Genomic DNA, 25,728 nt, shown 5'->3' with positions numbered 1-25,728 from the left:
TCAGGGATGGTAATGCCTCCAGACGTTCCTTTATTGTATAAGATTGTTTTGGCTATCCTGGGTTTTTTGTTTTTCCATATAAAGTTGATTATTGTCTTCTCCAGATCTGTGAAGAATTTTGATGGGATTTTGATGGGGATTGCATTGAATCTATATATTGCTTTTGGTAGAATTGCCATTTTTACTATGTTGATCTTCCCAATCCAAGAGCAAGGGAGATCCTTCCATATTTCTGGTATCCTCTTCTATTTCTTTCTTCAAAGTCTTAAAGTTCTTGTCAAATAGATCGTTCACTTACTCTGTCAGGGTTACCCCAAGATATTTTATGCTCTTTGTGGCTATCATGGAAGGTGATGCTTCTCTGATTTCCCTCTCTGTTTCTTTATCCTTAGTGTATAGGAAGGCAACTGATTTTTTGGAGTTGATCTTGTATCCTGCCACACTACTAAAAGTGTTTATCAGCTGTAGGAGTTCTTTGGTAGAGTTTTTGGGGTCGCTTATGTATATATGATATCATCTGCAAATAACGAAAGCTTAACTTCTTCCTTTCCAATACGAATCCCCTTGATCTTCTTATGTTGTCTTATTGCTATTGCTAGAACTTCAAGCACTATATTGAAGAGGTATGGAGAGAGTGGACATCCTTGTCTTGTTTTCCTGATTTTAGTGGGATGGCTTTGAGTTTTTCTCCATTTAATTTAATGTTAGCTGTCGGCTTGCTGTAAATAGCTTTTATTATATTTTGGTATGACCCTTGTATCCCTAGTCTCTCCAATACCTTTATCATAAAGGGGTGTTGAATTTTGTCGAATGCTTTTTCAGCATCTAATGAAATGATCATATGGTTTTTTTCTTTCATTTTATTTATATGGTGGATTACATTGATAGATTTGCGTATGTTGAACCAGCCCTGCATCTCTGGGATGAAGCCTACTTGATCATAATGGATAATTTTTCTTATGTGTTCTTGAATTCGGTTTGCCAGTATTTTATTAAGAATTTTTGCGTCGATATTCATGAGTGAGATAGGCCTGTAGTTCTCTTTTTTGGTTGGTTCTTTGTGTGGTTTTGGTATCAGGGTAACTGTAGCTTCATAAAAGGAATTTGGCAATGCCTTTACTGTTTCTATACTGTGAAATACATTAAGGAGCAACTTGGAAGTTCTGGTAGAATTCTGCATTGAAGCCATCTGTTCCTGGGCTTTTTTTTTTTTTGGAGGGGAGATTTTTAATAACAGCTTCTAGTTCTTCGCATCTAACCGGTCTATTTAGATCGTTCACCTGGTCTAGCTTCTGTGTAGGTTCATATTTATTCTCCTCAATGTGCATTTTGATGCAGTAATACTCGTTTGTATCATAAAATTTCAGACTATCTATTATGAGGTATAGAATGTTCATGTAATTGTCTCGAGATATCGTAAATTGGTTTTTGACAGCATTTGTATGTCTTTTGAGACACCATTATTACATGTATGAGATCTACTCTAGTCCCTTCCCTGGAGAACTGAAGAACCAGTGCACATAGTAATAACTGAAGGTGAATCTAGGGAAGTTGCAAGGTTGCTCCATGATGCAACAATTCTCCCCCAGACTCCATTATCCGCACTTCTCACAGGGCACCTGAAAACACCGAGGTTCTGTTTAGTAAACTGTTACACATGTCCACCTTCCCTCTCACTCATATCCAATTACAAACTCAGCATCTCTTCTTTGTCCTAAATTGCCTTGTAAAAGAGCAACAGGAAAAACACAATTCATACTCTATTCCATGTTGAATGGTCTGTGTTCAGTGTTTATCACTAAATGGGCAGATCTGGAAATCCTAGACTGGGATCCTCTTCCAGAGCTGCAGGTCAAGACTGGGCTGATTTTTCTGAGCAGAATAAGGTCCTGTTTGCATTTTCCCGATATGTATGTTTTCTTGACATAAGCTCAAAAGGGAGGATTTGCTCAGCAAAGACAGTGGTCACTGTAGCGATGACCTAATTCAAGAAAACCTACCCTCTATACACTTATGAGTGAGTACATACCATGTTCATCTTTCTGGATCTGGATAACCTCACTCAGGGTGTTTTTTCTAGTTCCATTCATTTGCATGCAAATTTCAAGACTTCATTGTTTGTTTGTTTGTTTTTAACCACTGAGTAGTACTCCATAGTGTAAATCTTCTGTATCTATTCTTGGGTTGACGGGCATCTAGGTTATTTCCAGGATATGGTTCTTACACATAATGCTGCTATGAAAATAGTTGAACAAATGTTCTTGTAGTATAGTTAAGCATCTTTAAGGTTTATGCCCAAGAGTGGTACTGCTGTCTTCTGAGGTATTTTTTTTTTTAATTTATTTATTTATTGAAGATTTCTGTCTCTTCCATGCCACTGCCTCCCATTTCCTACCACTCCTCCAAACAAGTCCCCCTCCCTCGTCAGCCCAAAGATCAATCAGGGTCCCTGCCCTGTGGGAAGTCCAAGGACCACCCACCTCCATCTAGGACTAGTAAGGTGAGCATCCAAACTGCCTAGGCTCCCACAAAGCCAGTACGTGCAGTAGGATCAAAAACCCATTGCCATTATTCTTGAGTTCTCAGTAGTCCTCATGGATACTAGCTGTAAAGCAAAGGATAATAAGCCTATAGTTCATGATCCTAGAGAAACTAAGTAACAAAGTGAACTGTAAGAAAAACATCCATAGATCCACCTGAAAAGGGTAAATACACAAGATCGCCTGATAAAATTGGAGGCATGGAATGGGGTGGAGAAGAGATGGAAGAAGAAGATAAGGAATGGAGAAGAGGAGAGGGAGGAGAACTCGAGGGAAAGGGTTAGCCAAGATGGAGGAAGGACAGAGATAAGATCTAGGAAAGAGATATTTTGGTTGAGGGAACAATTATAGGACTAGCAAGAAACTGGAACTAGAGAAATTCTCAGAACTCCACAAGGATGACCCCAACCAAGACACTAAGCAAGAGAGAAGAAGGTACCCAACATGGCATTGTCCTGTAGTCAGATTGATGAGTATCTTAAATGTCAACATAGAACCTTCATCCAACAACTGATGAAAACAAGCAGAAATCCACAGTGGAACACTGGCCTGAGTTCCAAAAGTCCTGTTGAAAAGTGGGAAGAGTAAGAATATGAGCAAAGAGGTCAAGACCATGATGGGGACACCCACTGAAACAGTTAACCTGAGCTAAGGGAGGTAACTACCTCCAGTTGGATAGGGAAGGAAATAGCATAGGTCCAAAGAAGACCCTCTGAATGTGGGTGACAGTGGTAAGACTGGAAAAGACTGCAGGGCCACTGAAAGTGTCACCATGATTTATCCATATTGCTTGGCTTTTTGGGAACCCATTCTCTTTGACTGGATACATTGACCAGCCTCTATATGTTAGGGAGGGTCTTGGGCCTTCCCCAAAGCAATGTATCTTACCATTTCTGAGGAGTGGGTGGGGGTGGCATGGGGGGTATATGGAGGGAATAGGATTAGGGGAGAGAGTGGGAACTGGGTTAGTATGAAAAAGATAGTTTGTTTTCTTTTTTTAAAATATAAAATAAATTAAAAAAGAAAACCTACCCTTAATGTGGTTGTGTCCTGAAAAAATTCAAGACTCAAATATCCCAAGGCTCATTTATATCATTATGGCTTCTAGATAAGACAGTTACATGTTTCCAGTTCAGCAACGAAGCCTAGTTCTCATACAATCATGTGTACAATTATTGAAAGCACCATAATATAATTTTTCATCAGAAGATAATGTGAGTCATTGGAACACCATTTTCTGTAGCTCTTTTCTAGATATTTAGGGAGGCCACATGCCTTTTCACAGTTTTGGCATTTCAAATTGCTCCCTTGGGAAATATCAGGGTGAAATTTTCCCATGCCGTGTCTTATTTTAATTTTATCCTCACAATGTTGGCTGACACTACATTTTCAGACAATGTAGAATCCTATGGTATACCTTGGGTAGGACATGACCTCAGAGTATGGCCACACCAGGAGTCTCCTTCTTCATCACACATATGTATCTATTTTCAGATGTACAACATTGGCATATAAAAAACACCAAATAGGAAGGAAAATATCACAATATAGTTAATAATTTACGTATTTGTATGCAAGGATCATAGAGTCTTTGACTCTTCATTTAGTTCAATATATATTTCATAGCATTTTTTGACATGAAACTCTGGTGATGAATCCTCTATCTACTCTATAAAGAGGACAGAGTAAAAAGCTGATGGACTGATTCCAAAATTGTGGACTGGTCTCCATATTTGGGTGCTAGATGATTATGGAAGTTACAAAATAATCCCAAACTAGTTCAGAATTATGTATAATAAAGAGTTATTTATTTAGGGGAGACTCACAGATAATATCCTAGATCACAGTCCTCAGCCTGAATGAGGAGCAGGAACGGAGTCTAACAGGCAGAAGAGAGATGTTGGAAACAAGAGAACAAGTGCATGCTTTACAGCTATATTTATAGTATAAGATATCATGTCCAAGTGGGCTAGTATCTTAAAGGCTATTGACCAAAGGAGCTCCCACAGCAAAATTCCTTCTGGCCTGCCTATAATCTGTCCTGCCATAAGCCAAAGCAACTTATTTATTAACTAATAAATGCAACACATATACAAAAAAATCCAACATCATCTCCTGTTTATTGTTTAGGTAAAAAGGAAGTTTTAAACCTCAATATATTAATATTTACAACAAAACAGTTACCAAACAAAAATTATAGTTATAATATTTAGTCTATTTATATTTAGCAAATTAAGGAAACTATTTTACCCTCTGTCCTGTCTTTGCATGTCTAAAGTTTTGTATCTAATTTATCTTTTTTTAATTAAAATTTTCCACCTCCTCACTTCCTTCCCTCCCTTTCTCTCCACTGCCCTCCCCCTCCCTCTCCTGTACAAAGAGCAGTCAAGGTTCCCTGCCCTGTGGGGAGTCCAAGGTCCTCCCACCTCCATCCAGGTCTATGAAGGTGAGCATCCAAACAGACTAGGCTCTCACAAAGCCAGTACATGCAGTAGGATCAAAGCTCAGTGCCATTGTCCTTGGCTTCTCAGTCAGCCCTAATTGTCCACCACGTTCAGAGAGTCTGGTTTGATCACATGCTCCATCAGTCCCAGTCCATCTGGCCTTGGTGAGCTCCCATTAGATCAGCCCCACCGTCTCAGTGGGTGGGTGCACCCCTTACAGTCCTGACATCCTTGCTCATGTTCTTCCTCCTTCTGCTCCTCATTTGGACCTTGGGAGCTCAGTCCAGTGCTCCAGTGTGGGTCTCTGTCTCTATCTCCATCCATCTCCAGATGAAGGTTATATGGTGATATGCAAGATATTCATCAGTATGGCTATAGGATAGGGCCATTTCAGGCTCCCTTTCCTCAGCTGCCCAAGGAACTAGCTGGGGACATCTCTCTGGACCCCTGGGAACCCCTCTAGAGTCAAGTCTCTTACCAACCCTAAAATGGTTCCCTTAATTAAGGTATCTACTTCCCTGCTCCCATATGTACCCTTCCTCCATCCCAACCGTCCCATTCCCCCAAACTCTCCCCATCCTCTCCTTTTCACTTTTCTCTCCCTATCACCCATTACCCCCACCTCACCCCTACCCCCAAGCTCCCAATTTTTGCCTGGCAATCTTGTCTACTTCCAATATCCAGGAGGATAACTATATGTTAATCTTTGGGTTCACCTTCTTATTTAGCTTCTCGAGGATCACAAATTATAGGCTCAATGTCCTTTATTTATGGCTAGAATCTACTTATGAATGAGTACATACTATTTTCATCTTTTTGGGCCTGGGTTACCTCATTCAGGGTAGTGTTTTCTATTTCCATCCATTAGCATGCAAAATTCAAGATGTCATTGTTTTTTACCACTGAGTAGTGGAGAGGAAAGGAGGAAAGCAGAGGAAAAATGTATAGCACAATAGAAATATACTTAATGCAAAAAAGGAGAAAATGTACCTGAGAAAAGAGTAAATTGCTCATGTGGTACAACACACCTCCAACCTCTTCTACAACCAGGCTCTTCGTAAACAGGGGACACCTTTGTGTTCTCCAAGAAAATGATGGGGCTTTGCAATGAGGAATCCACCTAGATTGTGATAGTGTTTCTAAGATGACAAACAGTACAAAAAGTTCAGTTCCTGGCTACAAACTACCCAGGACATTCAAATCTGTGCATTAATATGAACGGACATAAACATTTTACAGAACTTTGAACTCTGAAATACTTACTACTAAAACAGACAAATACAACTAAGATGCACATTCTAGAATGCTTGGCAAATAGCTCCATTATTGTGAATAGTTTGACTATAGTACATTTAAAATATTTCCTTTTTATTTATACAAAAGAGCGTAATGTTGTGGCATATTTGACCACACTGAAAATCCAAGATTGTGCTATTTAAATAAAATCAATCATATGTCAATATGCAGAGCAAGAAACCAATTGAGTGAAAGTAATTTTGGATAGTAAGGGGAAGTAGGAGAGAGAGAGGGGAGAGAGAGAGAGAGAGAGAGAGAGAGAGAGAGAGAGAGAGAGAGAGAGAGAGAGAGACACATGAAGTACAAGGGAAGGACATCAGGTTGAAGGAGTTTTTTATGGTATAGAGGACAGCATTCTTTTGAGACAATGGCAGAAAGTCGCCTGGTTGATTTCTTGCTTTCTCTGCAGATTTTCACTCCAGTATCTCACAGGGCTACTGAGCCTTTATTGGTAAAATAAAAAGACATAGAATTAGTCAAAACAACATCAACTCTGCACATGACTCCATACTGAGTCATTGGCTATGGGAAGCAAAAGCTTCCCTAACCCACGGCAACAGCAGCACAGCAGTAGCAGTGGTGGCTGCAGAGGTGCAGGCAGCGGCTGAGGCAGAGATAGGATCAGATGCAGATGCTGTGCTGCAGATATAAAACAACAGAAACTCCAGGAAATTTGGCTACCATTTGAAAAATTCATTAATTCAGTCAACACCTTTCCAAAGGGAAAAGACAGGAGAACTAATCCATAAACCATAAACATTGTCAGTACATATGCTTCATTGTGGATAACATAGTAATATGGGGTTGGGAGGAAAAAATAAAAGAAACAAAGTGAAGAGGACAAAGAGAAGTAGAGGGAAACTTCTCCCTCAGCTGGTGACTCCTTATTCTGAGTGTGGACTTCATGACCTTTTCAAGACTACTGTGTAGTTGAACCACAGGATGTGCTGAGATCTCACTATTCATGTTCAACTCACACACCTGAATAAAAAGGTAAAAATGAGAGCAGACTGCACATATGAGTAACAGTGTCTGTCACACATCTAAAAGATGAAGACAGAGGCTGTTGAATTGACTCTGGTGCTTCGAGAACCACTGGGAAATTAAACAAGAATGGGAACTGGAATGTCTTCAGAGGCTTGCTTAGTGTAAGGGAGGCCCTGAGCTTGAAGTCAAACCTTGAAACCCACCTTGTTGCTCACCTGACCTCAGAGCAGATTTCTGTGGGCATATGATGTTGTGATAACCTCCACAATGTAAAGCTGTTTATAGATGATGAGAAAGTATGCATCTCTGAAGCAAGCACAGAAACACTCAGACACATAATACAGACAGACATAAAACATAGGCAATCCTTCACAAAGACACACATTCAAGGGCATATGGACATATGCATATTAACATCCTATGCTATTTGAAAATTTTTTCCACCTTTGTTATTTATTCTACTTAAAAACAAATCACATTGCTTATTTGTAATGCCCTGTGATTACATTGATTCATCCCCCTTCCTCCTTTCCTCTTTCTCTCTCCTTTGACCCTTCTCTCCTCTCCTACTCTCATGTCTCTTCTTTTCTCTTCTCTTGTTTCATGTTTTACTGCACCAAATCGACGTCTTTTTCTTCTCATCCAGAAGTGAGATTGCAGGGCCACATCATTTTGTATAATTCTCTGAAGGACTCCACAGTTTTCATAATGTCTCAGTAGAACCACATCCCCATTTCCAGAGCACAGGCATCCCTTTTCCTCCACCCCCATAACACTTGGTCTTATTCTTTCTGTGGGTAAATGGCATTCATTTCATTGTTTACAGGCAACTAATTCTTTTGGGTTTAAGATCCATTTCTGTGGTTGTTAGAAATGTTAGTTTTACGCATTTTTCTTCCCACATGCACTGGTCAAGGTGAAGCAACCCCATCAGAGGATGCAGAACAATGCATGCTCATGAGGACAACCTCTCTCCTCTGTGGGTTCCCTGAGCTCTCTGTTAACATCCTGACTCAGAACTTAGAGATCTGAGAGAAATGAGTCTTTCTTGGAAAGAATAATTAAAATGTTCTCATGGTTGACAGAAACCATGATATAACCTTTAACAGGCAGTAGTGATTTTTCAAACACCATATTTATTATTCAATATGAGAAATGTAATTTTAAAATATTACCATTTGAATCAAAGTCTCACATAAACTACACAAGAACTAGAATATCGGTATAAGTCACAGCATGGGATGAGAACTGTTGTGTGTGTTTATTTATTATAGTGTTTCCCTTTATCTCTCTGTCTATCTCAGTCTCTCTCATTCTCTCTCTTTCTCTCTCATAATCTTTCCCTCTCACTACTCTCCGTGTGTGTGTGTGTGTGTGTGTTATTAAATACACTGTTTTAAATTAGGGGTATATGCTTCTGTGTGGGTAGTGTAGTGCTCATGGAGATAATCAGGGGGCACAGGGTCCTCTAGACTCACATGTGGTTCTGAGCTGCCTGAATATTCTAGGGTCTACAATCTTCTTTGGCTTCTTAGGGAACTGATGCTGGTCACTACACAGTATCACTTTTGCCCTGTGTGATGATCTCCATTTTATTCAATGAAAAGCACATCCTAAATTTAAAATGCAACTATACTGGCACTGTGAAAATCAAGTTTTGTCACACAACAACCTTCAGTGTGTTCTAAACACAGAACACAGAATCCACAACTAAAAAAAGAAAGAAATGGGTGTGGCAGTCAACCAGGTATACCATATAGGGAATGTGGAGACAGAGCCATCACTGGGACTCAGTGGACAATGAGACTCTTCAGTCATTGAGATCCAGGCCCAGTGATAGAATTTGTCTCAAAACAAGGTGTGCAGAATTTTAGAGAAATTTCAGTAAAACATATATTTCAATAAAACATACACACACACACACACGGAGAGTAGTGAGAGAGAAAGATTATGAGAGAGAAAGAGTGAGAGAGACTGAGACAGAGAGAGATAAAGGGAAACACTATAATAAATAAACACACACAACACAACAGAAAACAAAAATTTGAATAATCGTTTGGACTTTGAAGGATTACTACACACGATACCTGTAAAGAAAATCCCTAAGTGTGATATGGAGAGGCAGAGTAGACACAGAGAAGTCCAGTCTTCCATGCTTCTCTGAGCAGGTTCTTCTTTGACCCTGATTTCTATGTGATCTCAGCGCCCCCTGCTGATCCTGTGTTCCCCACAGCAGTGTTTTTGTCTGAGCTCACAGTAACATTCATTCACTGTGTCTCTTGCACAGTAATACATGGCTGTGTCTTCAGACTTCAGACTGCTCATTTCCAGGTACAGAGTGTTCTTGGCGTTGTCTCTGGAGATTGTGAGCCTGCCCTTCACAGCGTCCGCATGGTAGGTTGTACCACCATAACTAATACGTCCGACCCACTCCAGCCCCTTCCCTGGAGCCTGGCGGACCCAGCTCATGTAATAATCACTGAAAAAGAATCCAGAGGCTGCACAGGAGAGTTTCAGGGACTTTCCAGGTTGCACTAACTCTCCCCCAGACTCCAGCAATTGCACTTCACACTGGACACCTGTAAACACAAAGAATTCTGGTTAGAAAACTGACACAGAGTACATTTTTTTTCTCTTTCTCATGTCCACAGAACACACAGCGTCTCATCTTTATGAATTACCTTTTAAAATAAGGACAAAGAAAACCAATATGTGCCCAAAGGCCATGATGAGTGGCCTGTTTTCACTACTGAACACTGCCTGGGAGGACTTGGGAATCCAGGGCTTGTCACCTCTGCCAGAGCTGCAAGACCAGGGCAGGGCTGGTATTTATGGGCACAAAAAAGCCTTATTTGCATATCTTTCTGCCATATCAGGCTCTATAGTTGGAACTGGGAGGAAGGCAGTACTCAGAGCATATATAAGACATCATACACACTGATGAGAGTTATAGATATTGAAACATTAACGTAGCTCTGTGTACACATTTTCCTTGTTAGTGATTCATCACACTGTATTTCCTTCCCCTTTCACTATATGCACAGAAAATGCCATGTTTCCACACTGTCTTAGGATCAATGTGAAATTTAGAAGCTCCGTACACAGCTGTGTTTCCAGATATTAGATATGTCTGACTGTTTCCGCTGGACATTGCTTCTTCCTGAGGTGATTCTTACTTAGGGTCACATCTGCCTCTAGGAAGAACTCCTTCTATGTGACAGGAACACTTGAGAGGTGCTGTCATAGGGCCCCAGGGATTTTACAAATGAAATGTTCCTTGTTACTATCTATCTTTCCCTCAGTTATTGCTGTGGAGACATATTTGTATTTGCAGCACTTAGTTGTTGGCTTCCTGAAGTTCTCCCTCTGCTCACTCTGTCTTTTCCACCTCAACAACAGGCAACACATGGCTATCTTTATGTTGCCTTAGGTCAGTTTTTTGCATATTTGTATGTTCATCATAGTGGGGGTGTTTAATGTTTATTTATTTTTTATTTTATTTTTTGAGATAGAGGTTCACTTTAGTTTTAAAGCCTGACCTGGAACTAGCTCTTGTAGACCAGGCTGGCCTTGAACTCACAGAGATCCACCTGCTTCTCCCTCCTGAATGCTGGGATTAAAGGTGTGTGCCACCACTGCCCAGTTCCAATAAATTTTTTGACAACAAAACATAACATTTTGTGATCAATTTTGTATTTTCAGAAGACTTTGTTTTTATTTTCTCAAATTCTCATGTTTTCTACCCACCGAGCTGCTTACTCTCACTACACCCAACTTTTCTTTTCAAAACCCCTGTATTTGCCTGTGCTTTTCCACTCTTACCCTATTTTTAAGATGCTTTTCCTGTCTTTACTTCTTTTCTAGTTCCAAGTCTACAAAACAAAAGCCAGAACACCACATAAACAGTCTCAAACACACAATCTGTATTCTCTATAAGGCAGAAACTGTCTTTTCCAATCTTCAATGTGTTGTGTGATATAAGATTTCCAGTACCATTCCAGTTCCTCCAAGGCTCAGAGAACACTGATGAAGGGGAGAAGGGAAGAATGTAAGGAGCAGAGCGCAGGGAGGAGTACTGTGAAATGCTGTCTTCTGGACATGTCATGGATATCACAATCATGGACTCATAATGGCTGCTGTTGTTTGTATAATCCTAACTAGGGCCAAGCCAGCCAAAAACCTGGTACAGATAGGGCTGATAATTCCTTGTTCCTACTTCTTACTGAGGAGCAGTTGGAAATGCATTTTTCTGGACAAGGTCTTGAGTCACACATTTTTGAGGGTATGGTCACTGGTATGTTTCCTATGTTTCAGTGCATGGGTTCACACACATGCTGATATGGGCAGCAATAACTGTTCTTAAATAAGTATGAGTTTGGTAGAGTGCCATGTTTGGAAGATATGGGAGGAATTAAGCAAAAAGAATAAAGAAAATTAGTAAAAAAAAGCTGTATAGCTGAGGCTTAAAGCAAAAATTCAGAAAGCAAATGATTAAGGGATACTGGTAAATGTCAAATAAGTTGGTAGGCAACTTTATCTGGGACCATCTTTCCATGCAACTAAGAACCAGTGGGGTACTTAACTTCTAAAAAACCTATTTTCAGGTACATCTATACATGATTTGTAAAATATCTTTTCACACTTTTTTTTAGCTGTTACTTGACTCTAAGCTGATAACATCCCATCATTAATCAGAATTAAGGAGAAAATTATTCTGGTGTTAGATTATATATATATGTGTCATCTAGGTATTCCCCTTTCTTTAAAATTATCTAGAACTAATCAGATGACATACTGAAGAGAAGAGAATTTCAATGTCATCTCTATAAACAATTGCTATTTCTTTTCTACTTCTAGGGAAAACTTTGCCTGTGCCTATTTGTTCAATAATTTATTTACTTTAATGTAAATATGTGAAACCTTATAATTCATAAAGGTAGGCTCTCAATAAAAAGTTCTTGATATTCTTGGTCTAAAGTAAAATCCTTGGGATTAGAATAAAGGTATGGGTCCTGGTATATTTTAGGTCAAACAAACTCATTTTACCCTGTCCATCCATTTCAGGAGCTGCCATGTAAGCTGATCCTCACACTGACCCTGGAAAATATGACAGTGGAACCTTTGAGTTCCACATTGTGTGCAGTTATTCAATTCACTGCTAAGCGTTCTGCTGTCAGGATTCTAAGAATGTAGTCAATGTGGTCTCCAAGGCTTCATCACACACTATTGGTGTCACTGCCTGAATTTCAGGAGAAGCCTCAGCCTCAGGTGAAAAGATTCTCTGTTCCTTTTTAAACCTGCCCCAAGCCTATGATCCATTAACATGAAGTTCACAGCCAAAACAACTTCTCTGAAGGACACTTCTGTAGCTCACACATGAGGCACCAGGATCTTCCAGTCAGCAACATCAGAGTGCAGATGAGTAATTTTGGGAGTAACAAAAGCACCAGTAAAATCACAAACTGTGAAAAACATAGACCTCAGTTGTCTATGGGAAGGGTTGGAGAGAGATGAAACAGGGAGCAGAGCTGATGTCTTCAGGGATGTGCATATTTGTGGCTGAAAATTTTGTGGTCTGAGTTGCGCAATCTGCCTATAGAGGAGTCATTAGTTTGAATTTTGAAGAGCAAGATAATTTTTTACCAAAATGATAATGTTCAAAAATAAAATCCTGCAGCAATTATAAATACTGTACACTTTTATAATATCCTATTAGTTTAGAAGTAGGAAAGTGTGGATGTTTTATTTTCTAAGTTAACTGTGGAAATTAACATCAATTCAGGGCAGTTGTGGTTTCTCTATCACAAGTTTAAAATTAAACAGGATGAATTAAAGATTTTTCAATATTCTTACATAGCTTTCACAAAGTGTCACATTCAGACTCATAGATAGATATATAGATAATAGATAGATAGATATAATTTGCCAATTTGTTTGACAAGGAGCAATTAGACATCTTAGAGGATTATGTGGGAACACAGATGTTTAGTGTGTAATTAAAAAAGATTAATAGGTTATGACAAATAAAGCCTACTCTACAGGATTTCCTAGTGTAAAAAAAAACAAAGGTTATGTCATCAAACAGGTATCAATGCAGCATATTCCTGAACTTCTTAGTTTCTTAAGTGACCACCACTGGTATTGGGAGTTCCTGGTGGTCCTCAGCATCCCCTGCTGGTCTGAATAGAGAGGTTTCTGTCCAAGCTTACATTGGAATTCTCTCTCTGGTCCTCTGGCAGAACAATACATGGCTATGTTCAAAGTTTGCATATTTTTCAGTTTTATGAAAACATAGTTCTTGGAGATGTAGTGATATTTTGTTTGTGATTTTACAAGTAAAACTTCCTGAAATTCATTAGTTAGCTATAAAAGCCAGGCAATTGTGGCACAAACCTTTAATCCCAGCACTAGGAAGACAGAGTTGGACAATGTGTGCAACACAGAAGCAGAACTCATACAAAGGTGATCCGAGCACCTGGGATCATATAGCGGCTTAAAACTCTCCTTTTCTGATCCTTCAGCTTTTGCCCCTGGTAGCCAACTCTGGCTTTTTATCATTAAGAATGATTAGAATTCATGAAACGGGAGTTGTCTCTACTGATGTTGACTTGGGATTTGAGATCAGAATTATAATGTGTGCTTCCACCACTCCAGATTCTTCACATCCACTTCAGACACTTTCCTGGATGTTGACAGACAAAGCTTACATCATAACTGGTTAATGACAATCCACTGACAGTTCAGGTGAGGGATGGGGTCTGTGAGGGCGGTACTAGACCAGGTGCTTACTCCTACAGCTGCTCCTGAGACAGGGAACCTGGGAGCAGGTACAATAATCATGGTAAGGCTTCCCACAGATGAGATGCCCAAGTCTCTCTCCTGAAACCCTGAAACACTTACTGCTTGGAAAGGGCACCATGCAGAGGAGCAGCACCAGGACAACCATGCCTACTGGATACTTTAATGAGAAAGAGATGGGGACATTCATCTAGCCCTGGATTTTTAGCCTGAGCAGAGGGGTGCTTTTTCATTGAGGGAGGTTCCTGAGAGGATAAAAAAAGCACAGGATAAGGTTTACACTTTTCCTTCAGGTTTCTGAGAATTGCCCTTGTTCTTCTTAGAGGACCTGGTGATTAAAAAAAAAAAAAAAAGTATTGCTGGGTCCATGGGTAAGTTGATCCCGAACCGCGAGGGGGGCACCCACACACTGAGACAATGGGGATGTCCTATCGGGAACTCACCAAGGCCAGCTGGCCTGGGTCTGAAAAAGCCTGGGTTAAAACCGGTCTCGCTGAACATAGCAGACAATGAGGACTACTGAGACCTCAAGAACAATGACAATGGGTTTTTGATCCTACTGCACCTATTGGTTTTGTGGGAGCCTAGGAAGTTTGGATGCTCACCTTACTAGACCTGGACGGAGGTGGGTGGTCCTTGGACTTCCCACAGGGCAGGGAACCCTGATTGCTCTTTGGGCTGACGAAGGAGGGGGACTTGATTGGGGGTGGGGAGGGAAAGGGGAGGCGGCGGTGGGGAAGAGACAGAAATCTTTAATTAATTAATAAAGAAATAAATAAATTAAAAAAAGTTAACATTTTTTTCTGACACTGGATTCCCACTTGCATATAAATAGGAAATTGTATGATTCACACTGTGCAGACCTTGGATGAAAACATTAAGTGACTCCACATTCATGCTGTGCAGATAACACAGGATACCACATCCTCAGTGCATATCCCTGTAAATTCCAACACAGTGTTTAGATGGAATTTAGTCATAAGATTCACTTCAGGTGAAATTAGGATTAAGGAACTACTTAAAATCCTTTCTATTGTCATTGAAGTTAATTTTTATCACTCATCTAGAAAATTTAACTTTTGAGGATGCAACTCACAAACATTTATTGCATGTGATTTTAACTTTTTATCTGCGAGAGATTCATGGGATTGATTTTCATACACATTAGTGGTCTCAGGAACACCATACTTGGATATTCTTATTTCCTGTTTTCTGGTTGTCTGTGTTTCTGTCACTACGTACTTTTATATTTCCTTCCTTGTCTCTTTACCACTTGAAGCACATTTCAAATGCAGGTTCATAAATATGATTGTTGCATTGGTGAGGGATGGAGGGTCAGCTCTTCATGACACCTTGTAAAAAGTAGTAGCATGGAACCAGTCTTGAGTGTTATGTTACCTGAATCAACAAAAAGATGAGAACCCTAAGTGATGACAAGAAGTGGAGAGGAGGACATGCTTGAACAATGGGAACTGATTTGCAGCACGCCGCTCCCGCCAGCAGAAGAGAGACCTCAACAGGATTCTTCTCAGAACACACTTTATTGGAGCACTTACACTTGAGGTTGTAGAGAGGCAAAAGACCCCGTCCCCGTGAAGCAGAAGAATGTATACGGTGCCAGACAAAGCCCTGACGTGTCATCAACCCAATGGCTCAGGCCTGAATGGAGTGATCGTGCCAGACTATGATTGGCCAGATCGGATGGCCAGATCGAAAGACTCCCCGTGCTGGGGGGAGCTCGCGCGCATGCGCACAAATTGTCTGTTAAGTTTGACGTGGAACAGCAAACGGCGCCCAGGCTCTGTGCCCCCGACATGACAGCGCCATGGTGCGCGCTACATCTCCGCACGCTACATCTCTGCACGCTACACTGATTGTCTTGTCGTGAAGATCAACATAGAGAAAAGGATTCAGGGCTTTTTTCAATGCCTTGGTACTGTAAATCATGAGGGAATGGCAGAGAATAGCTCAAAACAATCTGTTCAGTAAATCCCAGAGAATATCCACCAATTCTTTTACATTGGACACCGCACAAGTTGTGTCCCTTATTCCTCTGAGCATATTCTATATGTAGTAGCCACGGTGGAGACAGATCTTAACACTGGGGAGTCCACCATCCTGTGCCACCTCTGATGGACATCCACCCTGTAAGTGCTTTGTCAACTTTTTTTCAGAATGCATTGTTTGTTAGAACATTTTTAGACATTATGCTCAGTGTATCTCATCCTTGGTTTGTCTGATTTTTCATTGTGGCTTTTGTGTCTTGCAAAAGATCACAAGAATAATTACATATTTTCATTCATTTTTGGAGAAATGGTATGTTACCCATTACTCAAGAATTTTTTCTTTGGTTACATCAGAGTTTGTGTCCACATGTTGTTGTCTCATGCCTCTAGGGGTCCCCTTCTCCATGAAACACATTGGAAGAAACTACTAAGGAGAAAAAAGTCTTCAATGGGAATGCTTTCAAGATAAAGCTGCACATTACTCACAATTATCTTCTATTTGAGAGTTACATCCTTATACTTGAGTTTGTTCAGTCATTTATTCAGTCATGTCTAGTGGACTCATGGACGTTCAGTTAATGCCTCTTGCTACAGTGAGAATACAATATTTTATATTTGTATGATGGTTAGAATTTTCTCAGTGTAGAAAATGGCTATAATTATCTGGGCATGGTAAACCTCAGTTGGGAGACAATGTGCCCACCAGATTGGCCTGTAAGCAAGCCTTTAGCAGCATTTTAACATTAGAATGGCACAATTTCCTTTATATTTTTTGAGGAAGGAACTGGAAAATATTTCATTTAAAACAGGAAAAGGGAATTTACTGCAGAAGCAGAAATCTTATGAAGATTTAGATAGAATAGAACTTATTCAAGCTAATCTATGAATCAGTCATTCCTACTACCCTCTTTCCCCTGCTTCTCACTTCTGATGACCATTTCTGGCCCCTCCTACTCTCATGTCTCTTCTTTCCTTTCATTCCTCCCTGCCCTCCCTGCCTCCCTGCTAAACTTCTGCTTCCTCATTTCCTCTCTCCTCTTCCCTCCCACTGTCTCCCACATCCTTTCTTCCATTTTCTTGTTTCTGGGTATATGCAGTAAGTTGTTTCTGTTATATATGTATAATTGTTATGGCTACCCTGCATCTAAAAGGCAGCATCCAACTCTATCACATTTCTCCAGCAGACTCTTGCTACCTTTCTTGGGCTTCAGAGCATACATAATATGTATGTTCTGGGGTGAGTATTCAGCAGTCACTTATTTTCAGTATTAGGGCAGTCATGGGTCCATGCTTTACATGTCACAAACTTCAGAAAGGCCTCACTGACCAAGTCTGAAAGAAGCACTAACATATTGGTACAAGTACAGAAAACAGTGTTAGTATATATTTCTTGGCAGAACAACAATAGTGAGTTTCCTCATAGTACTGTGCCCTTTGTACTATTGGTTTTTTGAACGTTTCTGTGCTCTAATTTTTAAAAATGTTGAAATATGTTTAAATTTTGAAGGATGATTATCTCAGTAAAAATATGGAGGATTTCAGGTTTGTGTGGCATGTATAGTCCCTCTCCTCTATATGATGGACCATTTAACTCACTAGGTTTTGTACATATGTTGTACAGGAACATAAAAATTTTATGTGTGTAATGACCATATGATGTCCAGAGGTAACCATCCCACAGAACTCTTGCCCATTTTATGGTACTTTCTTTCTTTCAACCCACTCTTCAGTGATGTTATTTGTGCCTGTGGGAGGAATATGGAGGAGTAAGAAAGTGGGGGGTGGGAGTTTTGATTTAGACATTCTATCTGTGGACAAACACACAAATGTCTATTCTCAGCAGTGAACTGTCATCAACTCTCTGCATTCAATGATGGGGGCTGGGGGATGGAGATTCATTTTATTTGCAGGAGTAGCTATTGATTTGTTTTCTTTGCCCATTAGGTGACTCCACACTCATGGGCATATGGGCAATACAACTTGGATTTGTTGAGTTATAAAAAAAAAAGATGTAAATTTGGGAGTAAATGGTGTTGGGAGGGGCAAGGAGAGGGAATTGGAAGGAACAAGTTGAGTGAGGATATGGCCAAGATATATTGCAGATTTGTATGAATTCTCAAAAAATAAAGAAAAAATGTTTTCAAATGGTAAAGTGTATTTAAAGTCCATTCCTGTAGAACATTAAAGGTTTCATACTCCAATGTTCTGACGAGCAGCTGGAACACTAGCAGTGTCTTCCTACCCCCACAAATTGAAGTCTTTTAAATCTATACTATCTCAATCAATGTTGGAAACATCCTTATGTTACTGATTTTTCTTTAACAGATCCTGACAGTGTAACTGTTTTTGTTGAACACTTATCAAGGAAGCAACTGGAAGGTCCAGTTCTGGGAGAAGAATTATCAATGGCTCATGTGCCCTGAGGACAATTTCTTTAACCACTTTCTAAGAATCCCTGAGAAACACAGACTCTTAGGAATGTTCTTCTCACTTTCTCTCTCTTTATTTATTTCCTTCCTTCCTTTCCTATTTTTTTTGTTACCAAGGGACATATTTCTAAACTATAAATATTTTTACTTCTGCTAATACACAAATAATGTGTACCATATTTTTTAAAGTTGATTTTAATCTTCAGTGTTTGTTGTGATATGCATTGTGTGAGGACTATTCTGAGTATAAAGCTTTCCTAGATTCATGGATAACTGACCATGCTTCATCTTTCTGTTTAACTTGAATCCTATACTATTTCCATCATGAAACTCAGCTGAGACTCTGTCCTGAGTCCACAGAAGTCAACTTGTTAGGTTTCTAAATTATTTCACATCTGATCCTGGTGCCCACACCAGTCAGTTCTTCCATGTGTCTTGGTCTCTGTCTCATCTGGGCCAAATATAACTTTTAATTACACACACACACACACACACACACACACACACACACACACACACACATATATACATCAAAGTTGAAAATACTGTTTCATGTTTGACCAATTCAAATATGTCTACAAACCACACTTGTAGAGAGATTTTATGAGTGATGTACAGAGGTAGCTAAGACATATGGAGTCTAGTCCTTCATGTCCATCTGCTCTTGTTCAGGGTGACATTGACCTGCCTGCTTTCTTTCTGCTCCCCTATGTTCATAAGAATGCCCTGCAGGGAAGCTTGTGTTTAGGTTCATGTTTATTCTCTTCAGTGTGCATTTTGACACAGCAATACTTGGTTTATCATAGACTTTCAGACTATCCATTATCATTTGCAGAGTGTTCTTGTAATTGTCTCCAGATATAGTCAATCTGTCCTTGACGGAATTTGTATATTTTGTTACATGTATGAGATCCACTCTGGTCCCTTCCCTGGAGCATGGCAGACCCACTGCATATACTAATCACTGAAGGTGAATCTAGAGCCACACAGGGTAGTTATAAGGTTGCCCCAGGCTGTAAAAATCTTCCTCCAGACTCCACTAGCTGTACCTCCCACAGGATACCTGTAAACACATTTGTCCTGTTCAGGAAGCTGTTATACTCCACTTTATCTCTCACTCATATCTACTAACAACGCAGTATTTATTCTTTAGCCTAAATTGCCTTGTAAAAGAGAAACAAGAAAAACTCAGCTCTTCCTCAATACCATGGTGAATAGTCTGTGTTCAGTATTTATCTTTGAATTGAAAGACCTGATAATCCTAGACAGGGCTCCTCTTTCAGACCTGTAGTATCAGGGTTGGACTGATTTCCCTGAGCAGGATGAGGTCCTGTTTGCATTTTCCTGCTATATATGTTCTCGTGACCTAAGCTCAAATGGGAGACTATGCTTATGGAAGATATTAAATTTATGGTGGTCACTATAGAGATGACAGAATTTAAGAATTCTACATTGTATCCACTTATGAGTGAGTACATATCATGGTCATCTTTCTGGATCTGTGTTACCTCACTCAGGATTGTTTTTTCTAGCTCCATCAGTTTTCATGAAAATTTCAATGTCATTCTTTTACCACTGGGTAGTACTCCATTGTGTAAATGGGCCACATTTTCTTTATCCATTCTTTGTTTGAGGGACATCTATGATATTTCCAGGTTATGGCTCTGACAAATAATGCTGCTATGAACATAGTTGAACAAATGTCCTTGTAGTATGATTGATCAACTTTTGGTTATGTGCTCATGAGTGGTATTGCTGTGTCCTGAGGTAGCATGAAGTGGATACTAGCTTTAAATCAAAGGAATAATGAGCCTATATTTCATGATCCTAGAGAAGTTAAGTAACAAGATGAATTCTAAGAAAATATACATAGAGCCACTTGGAAAGGGGAAAGAGTCAAGGCTGATGGACAAAATTGGGAGTACAGGGGTAGGGGAGAATAGAGGGTGGAAGGGGAAAAAGGAGAGAAAGGGCAAGGGAGAAGAATTTGAGGTAATGGGTTAGTGTAGATGGAGAAAGGACAGAGATGAGAGCAATGAAAGAGATATTTTGATTAAGGAAGCCATTATTGTGCTAGCAGGAAACCTGGAACTAGAGAAATTCTCAAGAATGCACTAGGATGACCACAGCTAAGACCCTAAGCAATAGAGGAGAGGGTAACTTTGTAGAGAGGAGGGCCTGCTTGTTCCTCCCTGTCTCCTGGCTAGCTTAGTCCTGAAATAACCACAGTATAGTTAATCACTAACAGATCTGTAAAGCAGCAACATAAACTCTTTTTGACTATTCAGGTCAAGCATATATTTTGTAACCTTTTGTGACATGAAACTATGCTGATGATTCCTCTATCTACTCCACAAATAGAACCACATGAGAAGTGGGTGTTGGGGGAAGGTTGAGATGACCCGTAGGAAGCATCAACACATTCTAGCATAGCTTTCACTAACAACACAACTCTGGGGCAACTTAGCCAAGGCAAATAGATGGAGTCTGTGATGAGACAACCCAGCTTGATTATTGGACTCTTTTTGGAAACACAAATGTTTAGTAACATTTGACTTCTCTTTTCATTTACTTTGGAGTAGCAGTCTTCCATCCAGTGCTCTCAGTTCTCTCAGTCTCCTCTGTCTGAAGATTCACCCCTACCTACTTCATGATCATACAGGAAGTATATGAACAGTGGAACTTCCAGGTAACTGGCTATAACAAACAATGCTGTTATGAACATAGTTGAGCACATATCCTTGTTGTACAATTGAGCATCCTTTGAATATATACCCAAGAGTGGTATTTCTGGGTCTTGAGGAACATTGTTTCCCAATTTTCCTAGAAATCACCATACTGATATCCAAAGGGGCTGTACCAGCATGCAATCTCACCAGCAATGCAGGACTGTTCCCTTTATCCCACAAGCTCTCCAGCATACATTATCATCGGGGTTTTTGATCTTGGCCATTTTTACAGGTATAAGATGAAATCTCAGAGTTGTTTTGATTTGTATTTCTCTGATAACTAAGGATGATGAGCATTATATGCCCCACAACTGAAGAATGAATAAGGAAAATGTGGTACATTTAAACAATGGAGTACTGCACAGCAGAAAAATAACGGTGACATCTTGAAGTCTGCAGGCAAATGGATGGATCTAGAAAATATTATATTGAGTGAGATTATTTATACCCACAAAGACAATAATCATAGGTACTCACTCATAAGTGTTTTTTAAACATAAAGCAAAGGAAACCAGCCTACAAACCACAATACCAGAGAACCTAGATAACAATGAGGACCCTAAGAGAGACATACATGGATCTAATCTACATGGGATGTATAAAAAGAAAAGATCTCCAGAGAAAACTGAGAGCATGAGAACCCTGGGAGATGGTTGAAGGGAAAAGGAGAGGAAGAAAGGGGATCAAAAAAATGTGTAGCTCAATAAAATCAATATTATAAAGAGAAAAGATCTATGGTATTTAGTTCTCTGAATAAATCCATTAACAAAGATTTTAAAAAGAGTTAACCAAGGTCTGATGGAAATAAGAGGCAATTGCTACAATGGCCAGTCTCAGGCATCAGTCCAGCCTTTTACCTGACCCAGATCGCTGGATGCTCTCTGCGCCTCCTGCTGGTCACAGGCGCCCTGCAGGAAGGTTTGTGTCTGATCTCACAGTAACTTTGCATCACTGTGAATCTGGTGCAGTAATACATGGCTGTGTCCTCAGACCTCAGACTGTTCATTTCCAGGTACAGGGTGTTCTTGGCATTGTCTCTGGAGATGGTGAATCGGCCCTTCACGGCATCAGCATATGCAATGTCGCTACTATCACCACTAATATACGCGACCCATTCCAGGCCTTTCCCTGGAGCCTGGCGGACCCAGCTCATGTAATAACCACTGAAGGTGAATCCAGAGGCTGCACAGGAGATTTTCAGGGACTTTCCAGGCTTCACTAAGCCTCCTCCAGACTCCACCAGCTGCACCTCACACTGGCCACCTGGAAACACAAAGAATGCGGGTCAGAAGACTGTCACTGAAGCTATGTTTTCTTTTTCATGTCCACACAACACACAGACAACATCTCGTCTCCATTAATTACCACATAAAATAATGGCAACGAAAAGCCAAATAAGCCACAAGTCCATGGTGAGTGATCTGTGTTGGATGCTGATCACTGAATGGGAGAACCTGGGAATCCAGGACTGGGCTCCTCTGCCAGACCTGCAGAGTCAGGGCAGAGGTGGTTTTAATGGGCACAGAGAAGCCTTATTTGCATGTCTTCCTCCTGTAGCAAGCTCTGAAGTTGGGCCCTTGGCAGAAGGCAGTGCTCCGAGCAGATATAAGGCATCAAAGACCATGACGACAGTTACAGAGACTGACGTAGTAAAGAACCTCTAAGTGAGCTTTTCCTAGCTAAGGATTCACCACACTTCACTGAGTTCTCTTTCATGCAGGTGTTCAGAACATGCTGTGTTTCCACACTGTTGTATCTCCTTAGTATATCTATGCAATTTAAAAGATCCACAAACTGTGGTGTTTCTATATAGGAGCTCTGTCTTTCCCAGTCTCTGGAACAGTCATGGCTTCTCCATAATGTGGATCTTGGACAGGGTCTTGCCTACCTGGAGAGGTTAGCAGAACTCCTTCCTTATGTCAGGAGCACCTTGGAATTTTCTGAATTTTACATATTTATGAGACAATACTGTTCTCAGGCCATAAAAGACTTACAAATGAGACAACCTTGTTGTTGCTGCCCTACTTTTGGCATGGTTTTGACCACATCAGTAGATAACAGACTGGGACAAATTAAAATTGTTCTGATGAAAGGATAGATGTAGGGATGGTGAACGTTCAACCACCATCATATACACTTTTAGATGTAGCCATACACCCCAACACACACACTGACAATCATACACACAGAGTCACGCTTATAGACATAGTCACCAATCCAATTACCTTCCAAGTAGTCACACTTTCTGATATTCACACATTCAAACACTCTCTCTCTCTCTCTCTCTCTCTCTCTCTCTCTCTCTCTCTCTCACACACACACACACACACACACACAAAAACACATCCACATGTAGAAACACGTTTACTGGCAGAGGGATTGGATTTTTTTCTTCCTGTCTTTTGACATGGTCACTCTGGTTGGCTTGGACTCACTATATAGACCAAGCTGATATTGAACCATGAGAGATTCTCTTACTAGTGTCTCCCTAGTGACCGGATTAAAAGTATGCACTACATTTCTGAGCATCTCATGCTGATTTTGTTAAAGTTTGAAATATTTTTTAAATAAAAATTTCTGATTATTATTTACTTCCCTCATTTCTTCCAGGTCCTTCCTCTTTCTCAAACTGCCCAACTCTATAACAAGCAGTTTTATGGTAATTTTAGGAGTTAGGCTCATGGCTTTCGTTTTCAAATAGACAATAAATGGTTTAAAATCAATAATTGACAATACATATTATCTTAGAAAAATCATTACATAATGCTTGTATTTGTTTTATAATTTAAAATGTTTCATTAATGTCCACAAAATGTAGCAACAAAATCCAGAACTGAGCCTGCCTCCCTGTATGAGTACCTTAGTTGCATTCTCAGCACTTGACTAAGAAGCTGGGTGTGATGGTTTATCCTTCATTCCCAGCACTGGGGAGGTGGTGACTGGAAACTCTCTGTGACTTGTCATCCCAACATTTTATCTTCTGAGCTCCAGGTTCAATATGAGACCCTCTCTCAACAAATAAGGTAGATGTCAACTGAGGAATACACTAAGGACCAACTTGTGACATCTACAACCATGGACAAACATACACTGTGACTATTAGCATTTCCATTCATTCAAATATTTCCTTTTCCCTGTGTTGAACTTTGTAGCCATTTAGAAGCAAGTCATGGAAGCTGTAGACCTAGGCTGGCTTGCTTTTTATTCTGGGAAGCAAGAACAGGACTCTTGTGACTCATTGTATACTTGTTCCCTCTCCAAAACTTTCATCATTTCTTACTTATATAGGGTTTGTCATTCTTTCTCCAGCCACAAAATTGCATATTGTAAGTGTATTCATGTGAGAAATAATATTTTTCTGTATACAGTTCTGATCTTTTTCTTTTTAAATTGGGCTTGTTTCTTGAATTTAAGACCTTGCACATGGAAAGTAAACAATATATCCAAGAGCTATATATCAAGTCCTCCTATCTTTTAAAACATCACATTTCCTACAGAAAATTAAATTTATTATTATAGCATTCTGTTATCTAATTCTAAATCAACACCATCCTCCCCAAATTTTTCATGATGCCACCACATATGACTGTATGTAAGACAGCAGAAAAATTGAAGGATGAATAATTGTGCATCAATCTCAAGAAGGGATGGTATTAAAGACAAAGGAAACCAAAGAAATGAGAATTAAAGAGAGAAAGAGTAAGAGAGAGAGAGAGAGAGAGAGAGAGAGAGAGAGAGAGAGAGAGAGAGAGAGAGAGAGAAACTTCATTCCCCGCATGTGGCTCCTATCCAGAATCTGGACTACATGAAATGATGACATCATTATCTTCTGTAAAGACACGTAACACTGGTTGGAATCTCATTTTCATGTTGAGCACCACACACCTGAATTAAAAAGCAAAGATAGGACTGAACTGTGCCAATAAGCAACATGGTGTCTGCCACACACTGAAATGAGTAAGACAAGGGCTGCTGAGCTGGGTTCTCAGCCACTGGATTTCTGCATGTAACTTTGGCCCTTAGGCAGAAACTGGAGCTGGGCTGTGTTTAGAGACTTTATTATGGAAAGGGAGACCCTGATACTGAAGTCAAACTCAAACTCCCAGTTTTTTTTTTAGGACACCTGATGCCTGAGCTGGGCTCTATGGTCAGAGGATGCTATGGTCACCTCTATTATGTAAACTATTAATACAGTATGAGAAAATATGCCTCTCTGAAGCAAACATGCTAACTCCAAGACATAGACACAGAACAAACAGTGATATAACAACAGAGGTATACCTACACAAAGGCACACATACTAGGACAAACAAATAAATATATGTTCAAATCTTAAATTACTTGAAAATATTGCTTTTCAGCAAGCTACAAGTTCCACCTCGCACCCAAACTCACCTATCCTCCTGCAACCTCAGTGGAACTCTGAAATGCAGCCTGCCACAATACAGAGAGGACCAAGAGGTGAATGACCAGCCACCTGGCAGGACATCCCACTCTCT

The 25,728-nt window shown here is 40.0% G+C and overlaps 2 gene segments (V, D, J or C); both read right to left on the bottom strand.

Moving 5' to 3' along the window:
* Positions 1–9,466: 9,466 nt before the first annotated feature.
* Positions 9,467–10,054, bottom strand: LOC126495164 (Ig heavy chain V region 914-like). The segment is given in 2 exon segments: positions 9,467–9,846; positions 9,949–10,054. Coding segments are annotated over 2 exon segments (426 nt in total).
* A 5,775-nt stretch (positions 10,055–15,829) lies between these two features.
* Positions 15,830–22,706, bottom strand: LOC126495163 (immunoglobulin heavy variable 3-11-like). The segment is given in 3 exon segments: positions 15,830–16,001; positions 22,087–22,492; positions 22,595–22,706. Coding segments are annotated over 3 exon segments (624 nt in total).
* Between the last annotated feature and the right edge of the window lie 3,022 nt (positions 22,707–25,728).

This window comes from Alexandromys fortis, unplaced genomic scaffold, assembly GCF_014885135.2.
Source record: "Alexandromys fortis isolate MF-2015 unplaced genomic scaffold, M_Fortis_MF-2015_v1.1 scaffold_400, whole genome shotgun sequence".
NCBI lineage: Eukaryota > Metazoa > Chordata > Mammalia > Rodentia > Cricetidae > Alexandromys > Alexandromys fortis.
Note: the sequence above shows the minus strand (reverse complement) of the source record. Positions and strands in the feature narration are given on the sequence as shown.